A 23,485-nucleotide genomic window follows, 5' to 3' on the forward strand; every position below is an offset into this window, starting at 1 on the left:
AGAGTAACTGGAAGGAAGGAAGGAAGGAAGGAAGGAAGGAAGGAAGGAAGGAAGGAAGGAAACTAAGAGAGGAAAAGCAAAGCCTGAATACTTTCATTCCACGTCTCCTCCTGGCTGTTGATGCCACTGTAATGACCTATAGTGTGGCATAGAGAAAGTTGCCCTTCTCATGTTCATCCATCCATCCCATAAACAAGGGAGTGCTGCCCCGTGAGCATTACTGGCTCCTCCTGCTGCTCAGGCTTGCTGTTTCCTGCAGAAAGCACCACTGTCCTGTAACAAATAGTGAAATGAGCCTTCTCCAGTCTCCATGTTTATTCACTGCCTTGCCTCTGCAAGTTGCTGCTAGGAGAACCTGGGTAATGCTTCCCCCAGCACACACGTTTCTGTCGCTCTTGAGGGCTAGTTTCATTAGCTTTCTGCAACTTTCCCTAAGATCAGAGATGCTTTTTCCCTTTATGGGGAATCCTTTGATGACTGGTCCAGGCAATGCCACCTGAATTTTAGTGATTATGGTATTTCAGTTATTTAATTCTTTTGTCTAGTGCATTTCCATATTTTTTTCTTAATTTAGTGAAAGTGTTGGCAATGAACACATATGTTTGTCAAGAATTATAGATAGACGTAACTATAACTACCATATACATTACTTACTCCTCTAGTTGAAACTCTCTGAGTTGTTGAATACATTAAAAGTTTGCAGGACTATCTTTGGACATATTTTGTTTGGGGATCTAGGGATTATTGTACCACCTTGACAGAGAAGTGTCAATTCCAGAGGTTTCCCCTGTCATGTCTAAACCCTACCCACCCACACTGACTGAACGCTGAGAGGATGGAGAGGGCTTTGTTTCCCCAAACTCCAGATAAATACATGTCAAACTAAATCAGCCATCTTCCCTTTATATTTAAATCTTGAACTGTATTTCTGACAGTAGTAATTTTTGATTGAGGTCAATATTTTCACTTATAGATGTATATGAACATTTACTATAAGTATAATTGTTATTTCTTTTAAGTAAGATCTTTTTTGGTTGTATAAATACAAAAATTTGGCCAATTTCCTATAAATACTAGAACAAAAATTACTGACCTCTGATCCAAAAGTAGAATGTAATGGTGCAGGGCCAGGCAGCAGAGCTGTGGCCGTCCAGAGCTTTAGAAGCAGTGTGTTCATCAGTGATGATCTTTGCGCCTCAGAACACTAAGAGTCCAACCTCACAGAACGTCAGTTGGGTGAAATTGGGGTGGTGTCTCTGCCTGGGTGATCTTTCTCCTTCCTCTTTCGGAAAGCGTGCACCCATCATTTTGTTCCCAGTCTCTGATCTAGACCAATTTTTTTACTGCTTCTGTTTTAGGAACTAAGAAGATAATTTGACTCTTACATTCTCCTAATTTCAGGATTAATTGCTTGCATATAATCTCCATTTATAAATCACTCCAAAACCCCTTTTACTAGTTTCTTGGATGGCCAGAGGGTTACTTGGGCTTAGAAGCTAAGGAGGAGTTGCAGACTTGAGGATGAGGGCACGTGGCGTGGAAGCTTCGCCCTCTTCCCGTTGTGTTGGATTTGAGCTATCTAATTGCAACCTTCATGGATATCAAACTGCCGCTCTCTTAATTTCCCTAGAAAACTACTAAACAACTTTTTTCTTATCACTACAACTGTTTGCTCAAACAAAATTTTGAGTACTCTTTTGGGATGCTTAGAACTATGGTTAGCTAAAGTGGGAAGTCATCTTCAACAGTCCCTTTTGTCTTTATGTCCCATGTTCTGTAGCATTCTGAGGTTCTCTGCCTTCCCAAAAGAGAAGGAAACCTTGGGCCAAGTGTTGTCTGAGTTACCTCCTTGATTACACAGGTCAAGAGTGATCCGTGTTGAACATCAGTCTTTGGCTGTTTCACAAAACTCCTGTGGAGGTAGGCTGACTTGCAGAGAGTTCTGTGAAGGGGTATTTTGTCACTGCATAGCGTAGTTGTGGATATCTTGGGGTGAGGACATGTTTAACTCTCTTGTAAATGAGGCCTGGAATCTCATCTCCTGAATGCTTTAATCGTCCACTAAAATAACGTACTCAGCCATTTTAAATTAAAGATGAGTAAAAATAAAATATCCATTTTTATGTGAAATGCAAATGAGACTCTCAATATATGTGACAGTTTGGATAAAGGTCAAGAAGGAGAGGAAGACAGTTCTCAGTTAGGTGTTTTGACCTCTGCTTCTACATAGATTTCAGACTTTCAGACAATTCAGAACTCTGACAAATAGCTTGGAAATATTGCTGGCATTACTATAATTGACGTTACTCGCCGTCAGTGGTAGGGGTGGGTGAGCTGACCAGGACTGTCCCTGACTGATGGTTTGCTGGAAAGCTGTTCACTCTGACAGACTACAGCTCCTTCCAGTGGACAGTAGTGCTTTTGTGTTTGATCATCTTGGGTTTTTGTTTTTGGTTTTGGTTTGTTTGTTTGTTTTTTAAGGGCCTGAACTTTTGCCACACATAGTAAACTTGTGTACCTTGTAAGCAAATAAGACCTTTTTACTGCTCGGTGTATTGAACTGCCAGGATACCAAAGAGAAGCACCAGTGGTAGCTTTATCCGAGTTGTACGGTGTCTGGACTCCCCTTGAGACACTGAGGATGAACTGATAGAGCTCCTTGAACCAAAAAATAGAAAATAAACAAAAGAAGGTTTTCAACAATCACCGTTTCCACACTACTTTCTTTCGCTCCCAGGGGAAAAATTGAGCGGTTGGAAGGTCTTTAATAGAGGAAGTCTCTCCTTTAATTTCTTTCTTAACCTTTCTTCCTAGTGTTTCCATTCACCCTGAATGCAATGACTATCTTTATTTAGGTCTTAGTAATTGTGAAGATAGTACTGGCTCTCTGTTCACAGTTATGAATGCTAATATCAAGAACAGAAGTGAACAGTGTTTGATCCTTCACAATTGCAAGCCTTATGTTCAACATTATACATTATCATGCCTTGGTCCCACTTTACATGTGATAAAGTGTTGGTTTTCAATAGATAGATGTTAGCCTATTTCCAGTCTTCTTGCTCACTCTGTGGAATGCTTCCCAAAAGTTAGCTCAGTTTGTTAGTAAGAAGTACTATGCAATAGCTAAATTAAAAATGAGATTTCCAAAATAATTTCTAAAACATTAATGGCAGAGTCAAATTTATTATAAGCCAGTTAAGTCAAGTCTCCGTTTCTACCCCTCAGAGAAACTTCAGCCATTTTCTTTTTTGATAGTTCAAAGAAATGTGCTATTTATATGTAGGCCTCTTTCTGCCTGAGGAAAAAATGAAATACTCTACTAAACATTTAAATTAAATTATAGCTAGAGACAACTATTCCTCCATGTAAGTTGTTCATGACGACATTTATAAATGTACTAGGAAAATCCATTTGGATGTGGTATTATTGTTCTTTCCTTGCTGAGCTCTGTGACTCAAGAAGAAATCTACCTGATGCTTAGAGTCCTTCAGGGCAAGTGGCCATGCCTAGCAAGAAGCAGCAGTTAACATGACCCCTGCATTCTCATCCTCAGAAGTTTCTAACCCTGCAGAAGGGCTGCAAGCTGCAGGAGCTGAAGCCTAGCCTTACCTTCTGGCATGCTTCCCGTGTATAAAAACCACAGGAACAAGTTCCTATAGTGGTCATTTTGTAACCTTTCAATGCCTTCCTGAGGGACAGAACAGGCTTGAGTAGGCCCCCAGTTAAGTGGGAAATGTCTACCCAAATCTCAGATTCACAAATCAGTCACTGGCTTTCTAGAGAATGGCATTTGGTAAGTGAGAAGTTAATTGGTGTCCCAAGATAATTGTTGCTAACTGGTGGAGCCGGTGACATTTTGCATGTCACTCCTAGTTTCTACCCCTGTGGTATATTAAGAATGTTCTTTGAGAAAATGAGTTAGCATTTTAATTGCAAATCAATCTTTAAAAAAAATCAGCTTATATATTTTCTATGAGAATATTTCCACAAGTGTTCATAAGAGTTAGCAGTGAGTTTCCACTTGGTACTCTGCATTTACTGGTGTTACACAGAAGAACATTCATAAGAAAGGATATGGAGAGCCAGGCAGTGGTGGTGCATGCCTTTAATCCCAGCACTTGGGAGGCAGAGGCAAGCGGATTTCTGAGTTCGAGGCCAGCCTGGTCTACCGAGTGAATTCCAGGACAGCCAGGACTACACAGAGAAACCCTGTCTTGAAAAAACAAAAAACAAACAACAAGAACAACAACAAAAAGAAAGGATATGGAGAATACAGAGCCAGAACATTCTCAGTATATGAACTTGGTGACATATGTTAAATTCCTGAAATAATTTCATATTTGTCCATCTAGTTCAGTTGCTTAATCTGAAGACAAAAATAACTATATTACTCTGTTTCTATAAGCTAAGCTATCCTGTTACTTAAAAATGACCTATAACTATAACTCTATATCTTATTCAAATAAGGGAAAATATGCTAGTCATAGATTGTTCAATGGACATAGATGGTGTCTCTTTGGGTAAATTTTCCTTCCTTTAAGCCACGCAATGTTTCACGTTTTCCGAAGGCATGTAAGTCGTGTCCACTGAGATCAGAACTCCATTTCATACTTAGAAAGAGAGTCAATCCCCTGTCATTATGCTTTCCCTCGGGTGCTGCCTTGTGTTCTGGGATCCTCCAGTATGACAGTATGAGCTTAAATGGCCCACCCATGAACTAGCATGGCACCCTCTGAAGCACACAGGGGTCTCACTTCCACCTTGCTACCATGTGTAGACCTTGCTACCATGTGTAGACCCTTTAATACCTTCCTTGGGGTTGTGTGTCCACTCACATACACTGCAGTTTGTCTGTCTATAGTCCACACAATGTAAGTTAACTTACTAGCTTGCTTAGTTTTAGAAATGGCCAAAATCCAATTCTGTTTCTACAGCCTTTGCATAGATGACTTACCTGGCATGTTTGGCACTGTGAGGTTTCAGCGACATGTTTATTCAGCCTTCAACACACCAAGTTTTTGTACGTATTTACCAACTTCTTGACGGCACTCTCTCTATATCTTTTCTCCTTTTTAATCTGTGGTGTTGTTTTGTCTTGTTGCAGTTTTTCTCTCTTTGAATATATGTCTGCTATTCAAATAGGATTGTGGCTTGGGAGAAACCATCCCAAAGCGTCCTTAGAACTCCACCACTCCCTGTACTAATGCATCTAATGGGGATATTTCTTTTCACACCTCAAAGGTGATTGAGCCTGTCCTTTAAAGTAAGATTTGCACACCAGTGTCTGGCAGCTCCAATTAGCTTCTTTCTGGTTTGAAGCACATCACACACAGTAACAAGGTCTCCCAGGACACTCCTCCTACAAACAGTGCAGTCATATTTCCTCATTAGTTCCTTTCATTGTCACTAATGCCATGCTCTGGCTTGTGAGAAGGAGACAAGAAACATAACAACTCGGTGCATGTAGAATGGGTCATTGTTTTCCATAAGTCAGGCTCTTTTGAATGCCTTTGATAATTTTGAGGCTTGCACAGCTTAATTCATTAACCTTTAACCTTCTTATAAATCAGATGATTAGGAATCTATTTCTAAGAAGAGAAATTTTTTTTCTTCCTTTGAAACTGAGAAATGCTTTCTTTTCTTAAAAAAAAGAAAGAAAGAAAGAAAGAAAACACCTTATATAGCTCACAAAATAACCTTTTGATTTTTAAATTTTAGAAAATGCTTCAGGTGTATTTTAGAACATTCTCCAAAGCAAGTGAGTATAAAATTATCGAAAATAATTTTGGACGCTTTGACTGTCTTAGAACAGGTTTTCTGGCACTTTTCTCAATTCTAAAAGAGAGAGAACACACACACACATCTCATTCTCAACAGAACAGCTGTTTCTTAGTAATTTACAATCGTAAGACTTCAGTTCTTTTTTCTTCACACCCCTGCCAATTCGTAAAAGCAAGAAAACCATCTGAGGGCAGACACTTCAGAATATACTAAAGAGTATCTGCATGGACAGGAGAGGCTTGATCTGGAGGAAAGTGTCTGCAGGGAGCTGCATTTTGAAGCAAATCATGTAGGCCCTCCAGCCAAGGTCAAGGTCTGTCCCTTGGTTCTTTCCAGGCGAGGGTGGGCGTGGGTCTTTCCTTTCCCTTGTTAAGGATTTGCCTCCCTCTGAGGTCTAGAGCTCAGAAGGACCACCTAGGCCTAATGGCTATGATACCTTTTGGTATTTTCCATGCCATTCGTTTACCCTTTATCATACTTCCCCTAAGAATTCATAACTGCCCCTTTTAAATTCCCATACTGCCATGAGTATCCCTGGATCTGTGTAGAAGGCGTTTAAATGATATTTGGGGGTTCGTCCTTTGGCATGATGGGGGCAGGGCGTAGAAGAATTGGGGATGTTTTAAACTCTTGATTATGATTGTAGGTGCGTACTGTTGCCCTGCCTTTGTGTACTGATATAATTCTCTTACCGTGTTGAACAAAGCATTTTCTTGTGTGATATATATGGATAGGGACAGGAATGGAGAAGTAGATCGTCTAAATGTCACTTCTGTCACACTGCTCAGGATTAACAAGATGATCCTTTAAAAACATCATTACCTTTTAAAAGTATTTGACACCATTGTTAAGTTTTTCATAAGTACCTATCGTATAAATTTCTATAATGTCTATTATATGCCAGTTGGTTTTATGTTTATAAATATGTTTATATCATATGATAATATATTTATATCATATAAGTATATTAAGTATGTGTATTTATATAAATACAGACATGTGTCTAGAAACTCACATGACTGAACCCTAAGAACAGGTGATTCCTCACTTAGGGAACCCTTGCTTCCTTTTCCTTTCATTATCTAGTTTGAAAGGCTATAGTCATTCATGACCTTGTAGCTGCTTACCAGCTCTTGAGCAAACTTCCTAATTTTGCAATATCTACACATAATAATTTATACATCCTGTCTGTCTCTCTTTCTTTTGGGGAAAAACCTTAATGTTCAGTGATTTGGGGCATGTCTTATTTGATGCGTATGCTGGTTTTCCGCTGTGAGACAGTGCCGTTCTCTCTTGTTACCTGCTCCCCCCGCCCTCTGTGAGTCTGGAATGCTTGTGTGGGCTTATGCCACATCTAGTAGTAGATTGGAGAGGAACACATCCAATGGAAGCTGCATTTGTTTAGCATCTTCCACAGCCAAATATGAGGCCAGGCATTTTGAGCTATCTGTATGAAGCATGGAAATAAAATACAATTATTGCATTGTTTTTTCTTCCTGTTGTCGCCACAACATATTGGATTAGCTTTTTTTTTTTTTTAATCCAGTAAGGAGGGTAAAATAATGGGTCTTCACTCTTGCAGGACGTGTTCAGGAAATTTTAAATCATTAGGATTATGTAACAATGTATAGCTTTTATTTTTTTATTCTTAGCACGAGAAAATTCATTTAAGTCATACAAAATATTTGGGCTTTGTTTGAGCTGTTTGATATCTTCTTTTAGCTTTTCTTTCTTGTGAACTTATTAAAACATTGCATTAAAGCCAAATGATACGAAGCTAGGTGTTATGTTTCCCTTCACAATAATCCATGTCAGTCACACTTGTATTATGTTACTCTTTCAAGATTTCTATTGTAGTTACAAAAAAAAAAAAAAACCTGTTTTAATCATAAATCTTTTTATATAAAATAGCCAAAGAAGCGTGTTTCCCTGGCTGCCCTAAGAAGCCTGAAATGTTTATCATTCTTTTAGGACAGAATTCTATAAAAGTACTTTAAAAGAAAAATATGCCTTTCTTACTAATTTAACCTTCAATAATGAATTGTACGGGATAAAATTATATAAAATTCCCTGACATTTTATGAAGCTACCTACAAATAAGCCAGGCAGCAAATGAAATATCTGAAAGACAGAGATGGATGCCAAGTGAGTTTTGATGGATTGTACACACAGGTATCAAATTGCTTGAACCTTACTTCCTAGAAAAGGTTAATGACTCTTTTTGCTTTTTACCCTTTTGCTTAACTGCTATCTATACAGATTAACCAGGGGCTGCATTGAAGGGCACCCATGCCTGCGTATCTGTCAGTACAGCTTGCTGATGTTAGAGCAGACTGAGCTTTGGAATAGGTAGTGTGGCTGATCATCATTTTTAAAATTCACTGAATTCTCTACCAAGAGTTCTGCTAAGGCAATATTGAAAAATGTTTTAATGTAAGTGAAAATCAAAGGTGATTTTAAAATATGTAGCTATATAATTAGTCTATATAGCACTTCATTTAAATTATTAAAAACAAATCATTTTTCCTTTTATAATTTTATTAGTTTATTTTCTCTCCCCTTCCTCCTCTACTCTCCCCTCCCCCATCCACCTTCCTTTCTCCTCAGAGAAGGGGAGACCCCCATGGATATCGCCAGCCTTAACATATCAAGTTGCCGTAGGACTAGGTTTTATGGTCTTCATCAGGTACACACTAGACTCCTGCTGAGTCTTAGACAAGGCAGGTCATCTAGGAGGAAGGGGTCCAAAGGCAGGTTCCAGAGTCAATTACAGCCCCTGCTCTAGCTGTTGCGGTCCCACATGAAGACAAAGCTCCATATCTGGTACATATGTGTAGGGAGCCTACGTCCATTCCATGGTACTCTTTGGTTGGTGGTTCAGTCTCTTTGAGCCCCTATGGGCTTCATATGGAAAAAACAAAAACCACAGGATAGCTAAAGAAATCCTGTACAATAAAAACTCTTGGAGGTATCACTGCCCCTGATTTCAAGCTGTAGTACAGAGCTATAGTAATAAAAACTGCATGGTATTAGCATAAATACCATGACAGGTTGTTCAGTGGAATAGAATTGAAGATCCAGAAATAAACCCAGATACTGATCAATGCTTGATTTTTAACCAAAAAGTCAAAACTACATAATTGAAAAAAAAAAGCATCTTCAACAAATGGTGCTGGTCTAAGTGGATGTCTGCTCACAGAAAATGCAAATATATCCATATTTATCACCCTGAAAAATGAAACATTTTTAAAGTGAAAGTCTTATCATTCTTATGTCCAAATTTTATGTCTTTTATCAGTTATATGGTTTTACAGCCTTGGATTGTATGTTGAGTTAAATTTCTTCATTGCGCATTTAATGTTCAGAATTAAAAGTTGAACTCGGCCGGGCGTGGTGGCGCACGCCTTTAATCCCAGCACTCGGGAGGCAGAGGCAGGCGGATTTCTGAGTTCGAGGTCAGCCTGGTCTACAAAGTGAGTGCCAGGACAGCCAGGGCTACACAGAGAAACCCTGTCTCAAAAAACCAAAATAAATAAATAAATAAATAAATAAATAAAATAAAAATAAAAATAAAAATAAAAGTTGAACTCTGAATAATTATTCCTTTGAAATAACTATCCACCTGTATACCACAATTTTGGGTTGGTTATTATTTTATATCACTTCATATCGATGATGCATTTACTATACCATGTTGGGCTTACCATTCAAATGCTCAGCTGTTGTAAAGGAATTTCCTCCGCCCAGCTCCTGGGTTTTAGGACATGGAATGAAGCCATATAGGAGTTAATGCACTCATCTTGAAAGCAGAGCTGTAAGTCTTCCTGATACCTCCAGTGAGGTGTGTGGAAAGCAGAGCACATGAGACCCTGACTCTTCCTGAGGATGCGTGGTCCAACACTTGCTGATTTGCCTGGGATGCATTGATGTAGTACCACCCTTTGTGTGTTTCAGGTGTGTGGAGGTCATTGCAAAGGAAGGACAGAACCTGAAAGAGCTGTACCTGGTGTCCTGTAAGATCACTGATTATGGTATGTAATGACCCTTGCCCTAACCTCTTACCCTTAGACGAACAGAGGTCTTAAAAATCAACCAAAGTTATTTAAAGAGAAGTCAAGAATTACTTTAAACAGATTGTTCACTTATGCAATTCTGATGAAACAAAAGTAAAAAGAAAAATAATAGTCTAGAAATCACAGTAGAATGAATGTGTATGTGAGCTCAGTGCACAGTCTGACATGTGCACTGATACACACAGGAGAGTGCAGATTGGAGAGCAAGGAAATGCAAATAATTGTCAGGTCAATTAAATGTCTGACCTCATGAGCAGGACTAATAAAATCAGTGTGTTGAGTTTGCTGCCTCACATTAGTAAGGTGTGTCCCTGGTGTTCAGATGGCAGGCCCTGATGCCACATCCTAGGGGACACTTTAAGAGGGATGTGAAGTATCTGTGTGCATTGTCTCAGCTCTCTACACTACCCGAGTACTGCAGAGCCTCTGTAAACAGAAAGAACCACATTGCCATGCATAGTGTGCACTCGCCCTCCTGAAATTGTCTTGTTCTGCTTCACATCTTTTCCCAATCAGGATGTGTTTGACCTATGTATAGTTGAGGCCAGATATTTGTCACTGATTGAGGGAGAACTGTTTCCTTTTCTTCTGACTGCTTAAATTGTTTATTTAATTTAAATTTAAATTTTTTTCTCTTGAGAGAAATTAGTACTCTACCAAGTCTTCCATTTTTAGCTTTTATATCTGCTGTGACACCAATCCTAGTATGTCGGGTCGGGTTTGCCCTGGGAAGGAGATGGGTGCGTTGTCAGATCCCAAGTTTGCCATTTAGACAAACAAATAAAGCATAATAGGACAGTGTCGGGGCGTATTGATTGCCTAGCATGCATCTGTGCTTAATTTATAGCTACTCCCTCAAAAAAAGTAAGAAATATTCATATTTCAAATACAGTTTATGCAGACTTTTAGAAAATGCTGTTTCCATTTTGTTGTCTTTTTCTAGTTAAACCCTGTAAAGATGTGTTGATTTCCTTTTCTACAGTCCCTTGCCTTGCTTGGCATGTTAAGCTGATACTTAACATACCTGATTTTGAAAAGCTTCCCGATGCTCCTGGTTTCAAGGCCTGGGGAGTCTGCTGCCCAGCGCATGAATGTGGAGAAAGTGTGTGCTCAGGAGTTTCCTTGTTCCCCGCCTCTTCTCTCCTCCAGTCAGGTTGCACACTCCCCTTCCTCTAAGCTCTGCCAGTTAAAACCTTACTAAGAGCCCGGAGAGCTGTGGGTTAAATCGCTTCTCCCTTTCAGACTCTTCTGTGGCTCTACGGTGGAAATGTCTCTAAAATTACACTGTGTTTTGGAGGCTTATTTTGTTTAATAATAAAACGCCTGTCCAGCTTGTAACTGTTAATTCAGCAAGTGCGGAGAGTGCTCCAGAAAATTCAGGTTAAGCAAAGAGAAGAGGTGTTGGATTAGAGACAAATCTAAGATTAAATTTTTCATCTGTTCTCAGACCTTAAATAAGGAAGTGCCCTCACATGCATGTTAGAGACTCATCTATTTGTAAAGTAGAGAATTAATTCTTCTGTGCAACTATGCCCAGTCCAGTGAGGAGTAGAGTGTGCTGCTTGACAGCACTGCTCTCCTGCTGGAGGGTGGATGGAGTCAGGGCTCACTGGACATCTCCCCACAACCTCCCTGTCCTAGGTCCTGGGAGTCTTTCTTCTGGTTGTCTCACTCCCTATTGTTTTGTGGCATTGCCCTTTTGTGGTAGTGAGTGTTTGTAGTATTTGTCTCTTAGTGTGGTGACAGTATGCTAAGTCCTTGCCAGCATAGCTTGGTTACTTGTGTCTCTGAATTGTGTAGGTTCTCAGTCCCTCTGCATACATGTCTATTGGAATACCTTTACAGTATTTAAAGCCCGTGTCTGTGTGAGAGGTGTTCAAGACCAGTTAAAGCATAATTTCTAGTAAGTGGGATGGAGCGAGATTTCCTGATAGTGTGTAACTGATGATTCTGTGCAAGCACATTGGAACTACTGATGGAATCCACGTGACTGGTGAAGCCACTTTAAAATCGGGCATTGTTATGTACACCTGATCCTTACGGGATGTCATTCTTTTGGTGACTACATATTTCTGCTTTACCCATGTTCAACAGTGTCCTCCTTGCTTCCTCTTCCTATGTGACTGGGTATGGGCCTGCTTTGGGTGGGTACGCAGACGCTTTTGGCAGTGTTGCAGGAGGGATGCTCTGACCCAGGAGAAGCAGCTCACCTGGCAGGCATATCCTGGATGATTTTTGTCAAGATCCTTACAGGTGTTGAATATGGCTATAACGCTTAGCAATATCTAGCCAAGCTGTTATAAAGTAATATTCATTTAAACTGATACATGATACAGTTGTCAGGTAGGAAGCCATTATACTAATATATTTCTATCTCCTCAAATTAAACAGATCTTTATAGTAAAGGATAACAATTTATAAACAAATCAGTAAGTCAGAAATATCAAAGTGGAAAACACAGCCTTGGGAAATCGCTCCCTGAGGAGAAATCCACTACGGCCACTCATCGATCAGTGAACAAATGTGGTATCGGGGTGGGGGTGGGGTAACTGAAATTCAGCAAGTAGGTTACAGTTAGACTTCTGTCTCTTCTATTCATCATAAGCCTAAAGTGTGTCACTTAACCTGAGTTTTGCCATCTTATATGCCACATGATACGTTCCACAGATGGTAGTGAAAATAGAAAGTTCCATGTAGCACCCACTGGTATATTGTATACTCATTAACATTTCTGAGAAATTATCCCAGCCACACATGTACACACTGCCCCTGCCTTCCTATTTGTAGGAAATATCTGATACAGTTTGAACTTATGTTGGTCTATAGCTACCTCGAATGCTTCCAGAACTAAGTGATTAGCAGGGAGAGAAAGAAGGGGCCAAGGGAAGGCTGGCTTATCCAAGTCACATCCTTACTTGGCCTTATTTCCTTTATTTTCTCTGTATTTATTCCTAGAAACTCACTTTGGGCTACTTGTCTGTCTTTCTATGTTTCTAGGATAGTTTCTCAGTTAGTATCTTTTTGATCTCTTTTAAAGCCTACTAAAAACTCTCATTCAGAAAAGTGTCTCTTGGAATTAAGAAGAGAACAGAAGTGGGAATCGGTCTGTATCACCCAGGTTCACAGAGGTCAGAAGCAGTCACTATCTCAGCAGCACAGGCCTCCCTAAGATTCAGTACGTAGGAAGGATGAGGAAAGCTCTTGTCTCCATACTGAATTCTCCCCTGTAGACTTCAGTACTCCAGGTTACACGAGAGTCGTTAGCACATTTTCTCTTTTTGAACTTCACACTGCTGAGGATCCTTAGAAGTATATTCTGGAAATATCTCTTTGTCTCCATTCTCAAACTGTCAAGTGATCTTTGAGGAGGACAGTAAACTCTGACCCATTGTAGTTTAGAGTCCACAGGTTGCTTACACCCACAGCATTGCTGTGCTTTTGACGAGTTTTCTTGTCAGTGCTGGCGCCAAGCTCAGGATCTTGACTACCGCTGGACCACATTCCCAGACCCATAGGCTTCCTCCCAGCCGCTCCACCAGCTACTCTGTGGCTCTCGGAAACCCAGAACTGCTCTCCTGGGTGCTTCCTCCCCTGCTCAGTACTGCTCTTGGGCCCATTACTTCTTTGATATGGGGCGTTTTTAACTTGACAGTAAATCATGCTTTTGGATTACTCAGGACTAAGGGTTTTCCACATCAGAGCCAACCACTGTGCCCGCCCATTGTACTCACAGGTGCTGTCCTTCCAGTTGACCTAACAGTTAGAGGCCTGATACATGTTCTTTCTGTCAGAATAGAAAGTCAGAGTTCACAGTGTGCCAGGCTCTGTTTTCTGTGTAGGAGAGTGCAGCTTCTCCTATTCCTGAAGCTGTCACGCAAGGACAGAGAGGCCAGGCTGCCTTATGTCGCCTGGTGCTGGGATGACACCTATTCCTGAAGATGTCACGCAAGGACAGAGAGGCCAGGCTGCCTTATGTCACCTGGTGCTGGGATGGCAGCACAGCTCTTTCTCGCAGGCAAGAAGAATGGTAGGGGTGGTCTGGGAAGATTGATCTTTGCTTGGGTATAACCCATGCTTCACCCTTGCCATATTGACCTTCTACTGCTATTGAAAGATTTATGGGCGTACCTTCCCCACCCTGCTCGGGATCCCAGATCTCTTTGCTGTTAGTCAACTCAGATTAGGATCCAAGAAGCGCTGCTGGAGAGACAAAGGAAATCCAAAACAGGGTCTGTAAGAGCCACTGTAGAAATGCTCCTCTCTCCTTAAGTCTTAAACCAAAGTCAGTTTACTCTTGTTATACCATCTTATTTTTCATATTACTAGGTGTGTATTACCTCCAGTGATGTTCCATTTAAAATAACTTTCTAGCATTTTCTTTTTGTTTCAGTTTAAATTGTATTTTAAACTGCTCCAAGATTGCCTGGTAAGAGGCACCTCTTTTTGTCAGCAGAAGTAACTCTAATAGCTGTAAAGTGACAAAGAAGAGCTTTAGAATGTATATTTGCAAGTCAAAAAGAATGCTCTATTACTTGCTGTTATTATTCTCATTTTTCATTCTGTTATTTAAATATAAATAGCACTCATTGTTGCTTGCAAGATAGTACTACTTTACTGAACCCTCTGCTTTACATATTCTCATTTTTTATATGTCCATTTAGATATTTCCCTCTATTCCTACTTCTTTACTTAATTCTTCATTCTGCTTCACTTAGAAGATATCATGATCTCCTTTCCTTCTAAATAATGGGCCTGATTTTCACCTGAAATTTGGCATTTTCTACACTTAGTTATTTGAAAGAAAGTGAAACAAGAAAATCAGAGCACATGAATGAGTCAGAATTTATACCACTTCCCACCCATCCATCCTCCGTGTGTGCTTGGTCGTGTGTGTGTGTGTGTGTGTGTTTGTGTGTGTGTGAGAGATTGTGCATGTGTGTGTGTGTGTGTATGTGTGTGTTTGTGTGTGTGAGAGATTGTGCATGTGTGTGCGTGTATATATGTGTATGTACACGTGTATGTGTGTGATTGTGTGTGTGTGTGCGTGTGCATGCATGCATGTGCACGCGCATGTGCACATCAACTCCAGTGTTGAGGGAGCATGTCCTGGGAGTCAGTTCTCTCCTTCTACCATGTGGATCCCTAGGACCAAACTTTCTTTTTCTTTTTTTTTTTTAATTAGATATTTTCCTTATTTACATTTCAAATGTTATCCCTTTTCCTAGTTTCTCCTCCGAAAATTCCCTATCCCCTCCCCCTGCTCTCCAACCCTCCCACTCCCATTCCTGGTCCTGGCATTCCCCTACACTGGGCCATACATCCTTCATAGGACCTAGGGCCTCTCTTTCCATTGATGACTGACTAGGCCATCCTCTGCTACATATGCAACTAGAGAAACAAGTCCCACCATGTGGGGTTTTTTGTTGTTGTTGTTTCTTTGTTTGTTTGTTTGTTTGTTTATTGGTGGTTTAGTTCCAAGGAGCTCTGGGGGTACTGGTTAGTTCATATTGATGTTCCTCCTATGGGCTTGCAAACCCCTTCCGCTCCTTGGGTACTTTCTCTAGTTCCTTCATTGGAGACCTGTGCTCTGTCCAATGGATGACTGTGAGCATCCACTTCTGTAGTTGCCAGGCACTGGCAGAGCCCCTCAGGAGACAGCTAGATCAGGCTCCTGTCAGCAAGCACTTGTTGGCATCCACAACAGTGTCTGGGTTTGGTGGTTGTGTATGGGATGGATCCCCAGGTGGGGCAGTCTCTGGATGGTCATTCCTTCAGTCTCTGCTCCACACTTTGTCTCTGTAACTCCTTCCATGGATATTTTGTTACCCCTTCTAAGAAGGATTCTGAGCTTCTGGGCTAGTATCCACTAATCAGTGAGTGCATATTATGTGACTTCTTTTGTGATTGGGTTACCTCACTTAGGATGATATCCTCCATATTCATCCAGATTCCATTTGTCTAAGAATTTCATAAGTTCATTGTTTTTAATAGCTGCGTAGTACTCCATTGTGTAAATGTACCACATTTTCTGTATCCATTCCTCTGTTGAGGGACATCTGGGTTCTTTTTAGCTTCTGGCTATTGTAAATAAGGCTGCTATGAACATAGGGGAGCATGTGTCCTTATTTCATGTTGGAGCATCTTCTGGGTATATGCCCAGAGTAGGACCAAACTCTTACAAAGACATTACCTACTGAGCTATTTTGCTGTCCTGAAATACTTAATTATAACTTTATCTCAATGCTTTTGTTTAGTTGGAGCAAAGAAATCATTGACTTTCTTCCCTGGTTACTAAATCACTACACAACCATAGTTAGATCCCCTTGAAATAAAAGATTGAACAATGACAGTGTTTATGCTGTTTGTTATGATTAAACTACAGTGTTCAGTCTAGCAAGAAGGACTTTTAAAAATACTTCTTCAAACAATACTACTGTTGCTATGCGAAGGGAGAGCCACCATCTCAACAATATTAAGCATCCTATTATATATATTCATATATAGTATTTATTATTTAATTTCTGTCAACAGTGCTTTATACCTTTTGGCGAAATTCATCTCTGTATATTGCATGCATTTGCTGTTTTGTTTGTTTGTTTGGTTTGTTTTGTTTTCTAGACAGGGTTTCTCAGTGTACCCCTGGCTATCCTGGAACTCACTCTGTAGACCAGGCTGGCCTCAAACTCAGAAATCTGCCTGCTTCTGCCTCCCAAGTGCTGGGATTAAAGGTGTGTGCCACCACTGCCCAGCTACTATTAACTTTAATGTTATATATTTTGATAGATTTTTCTCATATCTAGTAAAATATTTGTATGTTGACTCAGTATTTTTCAGCCTCTCTATTTCTACTTTACTCCTTTAGCTATTAACAATTTTAAAATTAAATTATCTGTATAAAAAAATTATTTCCATAACCATCTGAATACAATTCTCCCTCAGTAGCGTTCTTAAGTTAAGAAATATCCTAGCCGGGCGTGGTGGCGCACGCCTTTAATCCTAGCACTCAGGAGGCAGAGGCAGGCGGATTTCTGAGTTCGAGGCCAGCCTGGTCTACAAAGTGAGTTCCAGGACAGCCAGGGCTGCACAGAGAAACCCTGTCTCGAAAAACCAAAAAAAAAAAAGAAATATCCTAATCCATATTTTCAATCTAAAGGAACGTATTCAGGTGATTATGGCATATGAACGGTCTTACACCTTCAAGCACATATGTACATACATACATACATACATACTGTTCTAAATTAACTTTTTATAAATGAATATTATAATTCTACATTTAACATAACTACTATCTAGAATAAGAACTGTCCAACTTTTTAATATTACTTTTGTATATGGAAATACTGTGTTTAACTTTAATTAGCTGTTTTTAACATTACACTTAATGGAAAAGTCTCCTTTTATAGATATAGAAAATTTACAACAAATCAAGGGGTCAATTTTTGAGACATGTCCACTTTTAGATTTCACTGCTTTCTGCTCCGCACACTAAGTATTTCCACTGGTGGTGGTAGTGGTGGTGGAAGTCTTAGCACAGATAGAATCCTGACTCTTCCTCATGGGTGCACAGTCAATGATGTGCAGCTTATAAGTAGCATTGAAATACATACACTGCACACCATGATTGTTACATAGCTTCTTGCCTTGTGGTATGTAGTGAAAGACAAAGGAATCTGGATGTTCAGAGCTTCTTGAAAATGCCTTCCTCAGTGGTAATGAGTTCTCAATGCAAAGATCTATGCAAGCAAAGCTGATGTCTAAGGCAGAGGAAGGAGGAGGGAAGCCAGGGAAGATACTTGCCCTATATGATTTTTACTCCTTTTCTAATCCGAGGCCTTATTCTGCTGTTTCATAGAACAGAGCTTTACTCTGAAATGTATATGCTGCTGATGGTATGTTATGGAAAAAAACTCCAAATATAGAAATTCATACAAAGTACTAGTCATATATGAATAAGGTTTCCATCATTTTAAGTAATATGATGGTATCAGTTTAAAAACTTAGCCTGCAAGAGATAGGGGCTTATGAGAAGACAACTGTCATGGACTGCTCCAGCTGGGGAAGGATTTGGGGGAGAGGCAGCAGAAGTGGGCCTCTGAGTGGGTGGAGCCCTGGGGAAGATTTGGAGCATAGGCAGGTGTCTGAATGGATGAGTTTATATGCATTGGTTAATCTAAAGAAAGAAGAGAAACCATGCAAAATGAAGCTGTCTGTGCACACACAGGCAAATGTTTAAGAAACCTCATGAAAATATTCTATTTGAAAATTCAAAATAAGTTCCAATTTTTTTGTTGTAACTTATCCTGTCTAATTTATTATCCCCATGGCAACAACTTAACATACATTATATAGAGTTAAATGTTATGTTGGGCAATAGCTACTAATCAAATATATAGCTCAACCAAGAACAAATGTATACCTTCATCATAATAATGGTAGACTAATTGCAGTTTATTGGTATTTTCTTTAGACATTAATTCCTTAAACATTCCATTTTAAGACTTGCTGTTACTACTGTAGCCTATGTGGAAACTGATATCTGCTATGGTGCAACTTCGCACAGTTTATGTATTGTGTTCTGTATGGATTCAGTGTCAAGATAACTTCTTACATACTCACTGTTAGGTCGTGACATGCGTGGAGTATATAGTACTTCTTTTTCTCTCTCTCTTTTTTTTATTGGATACTTTATTTATTTACATGTCAAATGTTATCCCCCTACCTGGTTTCCCCTCTGAAAACTCCCTATCCCATCCTCCCTCCCCCTGCTTCTACGAGGGTGCACCCCCACCCACCCACTCCCACCTCCCCATCCTGGCATTCCCCTACACTGGGGCGTCCAGCCTTCCCAGGACTAAGGGCCTCTCATCCCATTGATGTCTGACAAGGCCATCCTCTGCTACCTATGCAGCTGGAGCCATGGGTCCCTCCCTGTGTTCTCTTTGGTTGATGGTTTACTCCCTGGGAGCTCTGGTGTGTCTGGGTGGTTGATATTGTTGCTCTTCCTATGGATTGCAAACCCCTTCAGCTCCTTCAGTCCTTTCTCTAACTTCTCCATTGGGTACCCCATGCTCACTCCAATTGTTGGCTGTGAGCATCCTCCTCTGTATTTGTCAGGCTCTGGCAGAGCCTCTCAGGAGACAGCCATAACAGGCTCCTGTCAGCATGCACTTCTTGGCATCTGCCATAGTGTCAGGGTTTGATGTCTACATATGGGATAGATCCTCAGATGATGCAGTCTCTGCATGACCTTTCCTTCAGTCTCTGCTCCACTCTTTGTCTCTGTATTTGCTCCTGTAAGTACTTTGTTCACTGTTCTAAGAAGGACTGAAGCATCCACACTTTGCTCTTCCTTCTTCTTGAGCTTCATGTGGTCTGTGAACTGTATCTTGGGTATTCCAAGCTTTTGGGCTAAGTTCCACTTATCAGTGCATACCATGTGTGTGCTTTTGTGACTAGGTTACCTCACTCAGGATGATATTTTCTAATTCGATCCATTTGCCTAAGACTTTCAGGAATTTATTTTTTTAATTGCTGAGTAGTACTCCATTGTGTAAATGTACCACATTTTCTGTATCCATTCCTCTGTTGAGGGACATCTGGGTTTTTTCCAGCTTCTGGCTATTATAAATAAGGCTGCTATGAACATAGTGGAGCATGTGTCCTTATTACAATGTTGGTGCATCTTCTGGAAATATGCCCAGGAGTGGTATTGCCGAGTCATCAGGTAGTAATATGTCCACTTTTCTGAGGAACCACCAGACTGATTTCTAGAGTGGTTGTACCAGCTTGCAATCCCACCAGCAATGGAGGAGTGTTCCTCTTTCTCCACATCCTCGCCAGCATCTGCTGTCACCTGAGTTTTTTTGATCTTAGCCATTCTGACTGGGGTTAGGTGAAATCTCAGGGTTTTTCTGATTTGCATGTCCCTGATGACTAAGGATGTTGAACATTTTTTTAGGTGCTTTTCAGCCATTCGGTAAGCCTCAGTTGAGAATTCTTTGTTTAGCTCTGTATCCCGTTTTTAATAGTGTTATTTTGGTTTTCTGGAGTCTAACGTCTTTCATTCTTTGTATATATTGGATATTAGCCCTCTATCAGAGGTAGGGTTGGTAAAGATCTTTTCCCAATCTGTTGGTTGCCATTTTGTTTTATTGACAGTGTCCTTTTCCTTACAGAAGCTTTGCAATTTTATGAGATCTCATTTGTCGATTCTTGATCTTAGAGCATAAGCCATTGGTGTTCTGTTCAGGAAATTTCCCCTGTGCCCATGTATTCAAGGCTCTTCCCCATTTTCTCTTCTATTAGTTTCAGTGTATCTGGTTTTACATGGAGGTCCTTGATTCACTTGGACTTGAGCTTTGTACAAGGAGATAAGAATGATCAATTCTCATTCTTCTACATGCTGACCTCTAGTTGTGCCAGCACCATTTTTTGAAAATGCTGTCTTTTTTTCCCCTGGATGGTTTTAGTTCTTTTGTCAAAAATCAAGTGACCATAGGTCTGTGGGTTCATTTCTGGGTCTTCAATTCTGTTCCATTGTTCTACCTGCCAGTCTCTGTACCAATACTATCAATTTTTTTTTGTTTTTTGTTCGTTTGTTTGTTTGTTTGTTTGTTTGTTTGTTTTTTAATCACAATTGCTCTGTAGTACAGCTTGATGTCAGGAATGTTGTTTCCCCCAGAAGTTCTTTTACTGTTGAGAATAGTTTTTGCTATCCTGGGTTTTTTGTTACTCCAAAAGTATTTGCAAATTGCTCTTTCTAACTCTATGAAGAATTGAGTTGGAATTTTGATGGGGATTGCATTGAATCTGTATATTGCTTTTGGCCAGATGGACATTTTGACTATATTAATCCTGCCAATCCACAAGCATGGGAGATCTTCCCATCTTCTGAGATCTAAAACCACATGATCATCTCATTAGATGGTGAGAATGCATTTGACAAAATCCAACACCCCTTCACAATTCAAGTTTTGGAAAGATCATGTATTTAATACTTTTAAATGCTCAATTTATGCTCAGTCTTCATGAATGTACTACTTTTTTGTCCTTTGGGCAGACTCTCTACCGTAGGCTTCCCCCACACTCACTCTGTAGTTGAAGATGTTCTTGAACTTCTGAACCTCCTGGTTCCACCTCCATGGTGCTGGGACTAGAGTTGTGTGCCACCATGTCCAGGATGTTTGATGGCAGGAATCAAATCCAGACCCTCATGCATATTAGCCAAGCATTCTACAACTGAGCAATGGACCCAGCCCAACTATTTTCTTAATTTCAAATTTTTGAATAATTCTTTATAAATTAAATTTTCTGGAGCTTTTGATGTAGTAAAATCCTAATGAATTAATTAAATCTTCTGTAATTTCCTTTTTAGAAGTATTACAGTGTATTTGTGAAAGACAGAGAACCATTGTGTCTTTTCAGTATACAAGCAAATGGAGCCCAGATAGATTTTAGTCCATTGCAAACAACTGCCATTGCCATCTCTCCCAGCAGGTGACTTTTAAATTTCTTGGTCTCTCTGGCAGGTATTGTTTCTTCATTTTAATGGTTATTTTAAACCAATGTCAGCTAGTACAAGATACTTCATAGATTTGTAGTATGTACATATATTTAAAAATTCATAACTGTCATATAAAACATCATGGGTAGTTGCTCTTCCCTCTGGTTTCTCAGCTGTGGACTACACAGGGCCTTAAGTCTCAGTGCTTGCCTTGGTTTCCATTTATGAACTGTCTTTAAAAGATCAAATCCCAGTCCCTCCTTGGGGGGACTTTCTGCTCTGCCTCCTCTTTTGGCTTTATCTTTAGGGCTACTCATTTTCCGAAATAAGAATTGGGGGGAAGGGGACGTTGTATCCCCTGTGTACCTTCCTTGTAGACCATTAGGCCTCTTGCTCTCTCACGTACTCTAGCTTGTCTTTGTGTAGCAAAGGTCAGAGATCATAATCATTTTTCTTTAGTAATTTCCAAAATCCTGAGTTGTTTATTTCGTCTTTCAAATGGGACCAAAATATATTACTCAATATCATTTTAAGCTTAGCCATTTTTATCTTATACATATGCAAACAGTCCTATCTATGGTAAAAGATTGGAAGCTATTTCAAGTTGGTTCCTCTGTTCCATGAACTTACCTGACTTGTCTAATTCACTTCAAGATAGATGCATGGATAAGCCATTTCTTCTACAATATATTGTTTATGTAATGAATTTTTCATCTAATTGTATCCAGAACCTTTTACTGATTTTCTGCCTAGAAATTCCTACCTAAAACCTAGTATGTTCCCCAAGAGACGCCCAACCTCTGTAATCCAAAAAGCCAGTTTTAAAGCATCATCATTTGGAAATGCCCAGTGCACTAGTGATTTTTTTACATCCTCTCTCCCAGCCACAGCTGCTGTCCCTGCTTGTGGAGAAAGGGAAGGGACTGAAGAATAAAAGGTAGTTTTGTATTTCTGCTGCTCTGTCTACTTTCTGGTCATTGCTTCCAGAGTTTGCTGAGACTTTTTGGATATAACAAGTAACTTTATACTCAATTTATATAGTTTTACACACTTTTCCTCCATAGCCTTCAAACTTCCTTGTGTTGCAATAGCTATGACTAAATGAATTTAATATTCAGACAAACAACAATCTGTGAACCTCTTGTGAATTTCTACCTTCCCCAAAGTACAGATGACAGGCTGGACCTGCCAGCCAGTGAGCTGCCCAGGAAGGAGTAGGAACAAGTCCATTACAGTGCGACTACCTGGGAAGTAAGTGTCTTGGGGTCCATGGTATCAACCTTTCCAAGCCCATCAAGTGTGTTGATTCTGTTATCTACAGATCAAGAGTGAATAGTCTCATCTACCTCCTATCTTCCAAAACAAAAAGCAAAAAACAAAAAACTGATCCTCTTGGTGATGCAAAAAGACTGGCTTATTAATTTAATTTACTAATTAAGTAAATCAAACTTACTTTTAGCTCCGGTATTCAACTGTTCATTTTAACCCTTTTTCCAGAACATTCTCTAAGACTCAGTCACCTGGAATTTATCTGTCATATGTGTTTTTCATCTACAGTTTATCGCATGACATTTAATAAATAGTTTGAACTTTTCAACTTTTGTAACAATTGAGTTGAGTTGGCATGGCTGATCCAGCCTCCTGTGCCATGTGCCATGCATTTCAAACTGAGAGTGACTTGGCTGTCGCCGAATGTGACTGGTAGTCAGCAGAGAAAAGGAAACTTTTAAAAACTGAAAAAGGGGGATAAACAAAGCAAAAACCACTCTATCTTTAGGAATTTCTGATGCTTTTCTTTTTTGTAAGGTAGGTGTGTGTGTGTGTGTGTGTGTGTGTGTGTTTGGAGTACACGTCTATCCTGGTAATATCCATCCATAGATCTAATACAATTTTTAGAGGTCATGGTGTTTACATGTGGTAAACAATTCTTTGATGCAGAGAAAATGTGTGTAGAAAACTAATTAGTGTGTACTTTTGATGGTTGATACTGGTGTATTTCTAACCATCACTGTTGTTAGGTTAAGATCTCCCCTCCCCCATACAACTTGATTTTCTTTCTACTGTCTCCTCTGAGCTCACAGATGGCATTAGGAGCTTCTCCAAGAAAACAGTTTTGCTTTGAAGA

At 39.9% G+C, this 23,485-nt stretch overlaps 1 protein-coding gene across 1 annotated transcript in view; it reads left to right on the top strand.

The window, feature by feature from the left end:
- Positions 1 to 23,485, top strand: part of Fbxl17 (F-box and leucine rich repeat protein 17) — a 442,723-nt gene that overhangs the window by 271,830 nt on the left and 147,408 nt on the right. Inside the window, exon 7 of the mRNA XM_021149392.2 lies at positions 9,736 to 9,812. Coding sequence (XP_021005051.1) covers positions 9,736 to 9,812 — 77 coding nt within the window. The remainder of the gene's footprint in view (positions 1 to 9,735; positions 9,813 to 23,485) is intronic.

Source organism: Mus caroli, unplaced genomic scaffold (assembly GCF_978045245.1).
Source record: "Mus caroli unplaced genomic scaffold, Mus_caroli_1 scaffold_18, whole genome shotgun sequence".
In the NCBI taxonomy this organism is placed as follows: Eukaryota; Metazoa; Chordata; class Mammalia; order Rodentia; family Muridae; genus Mus; species Mus caroli.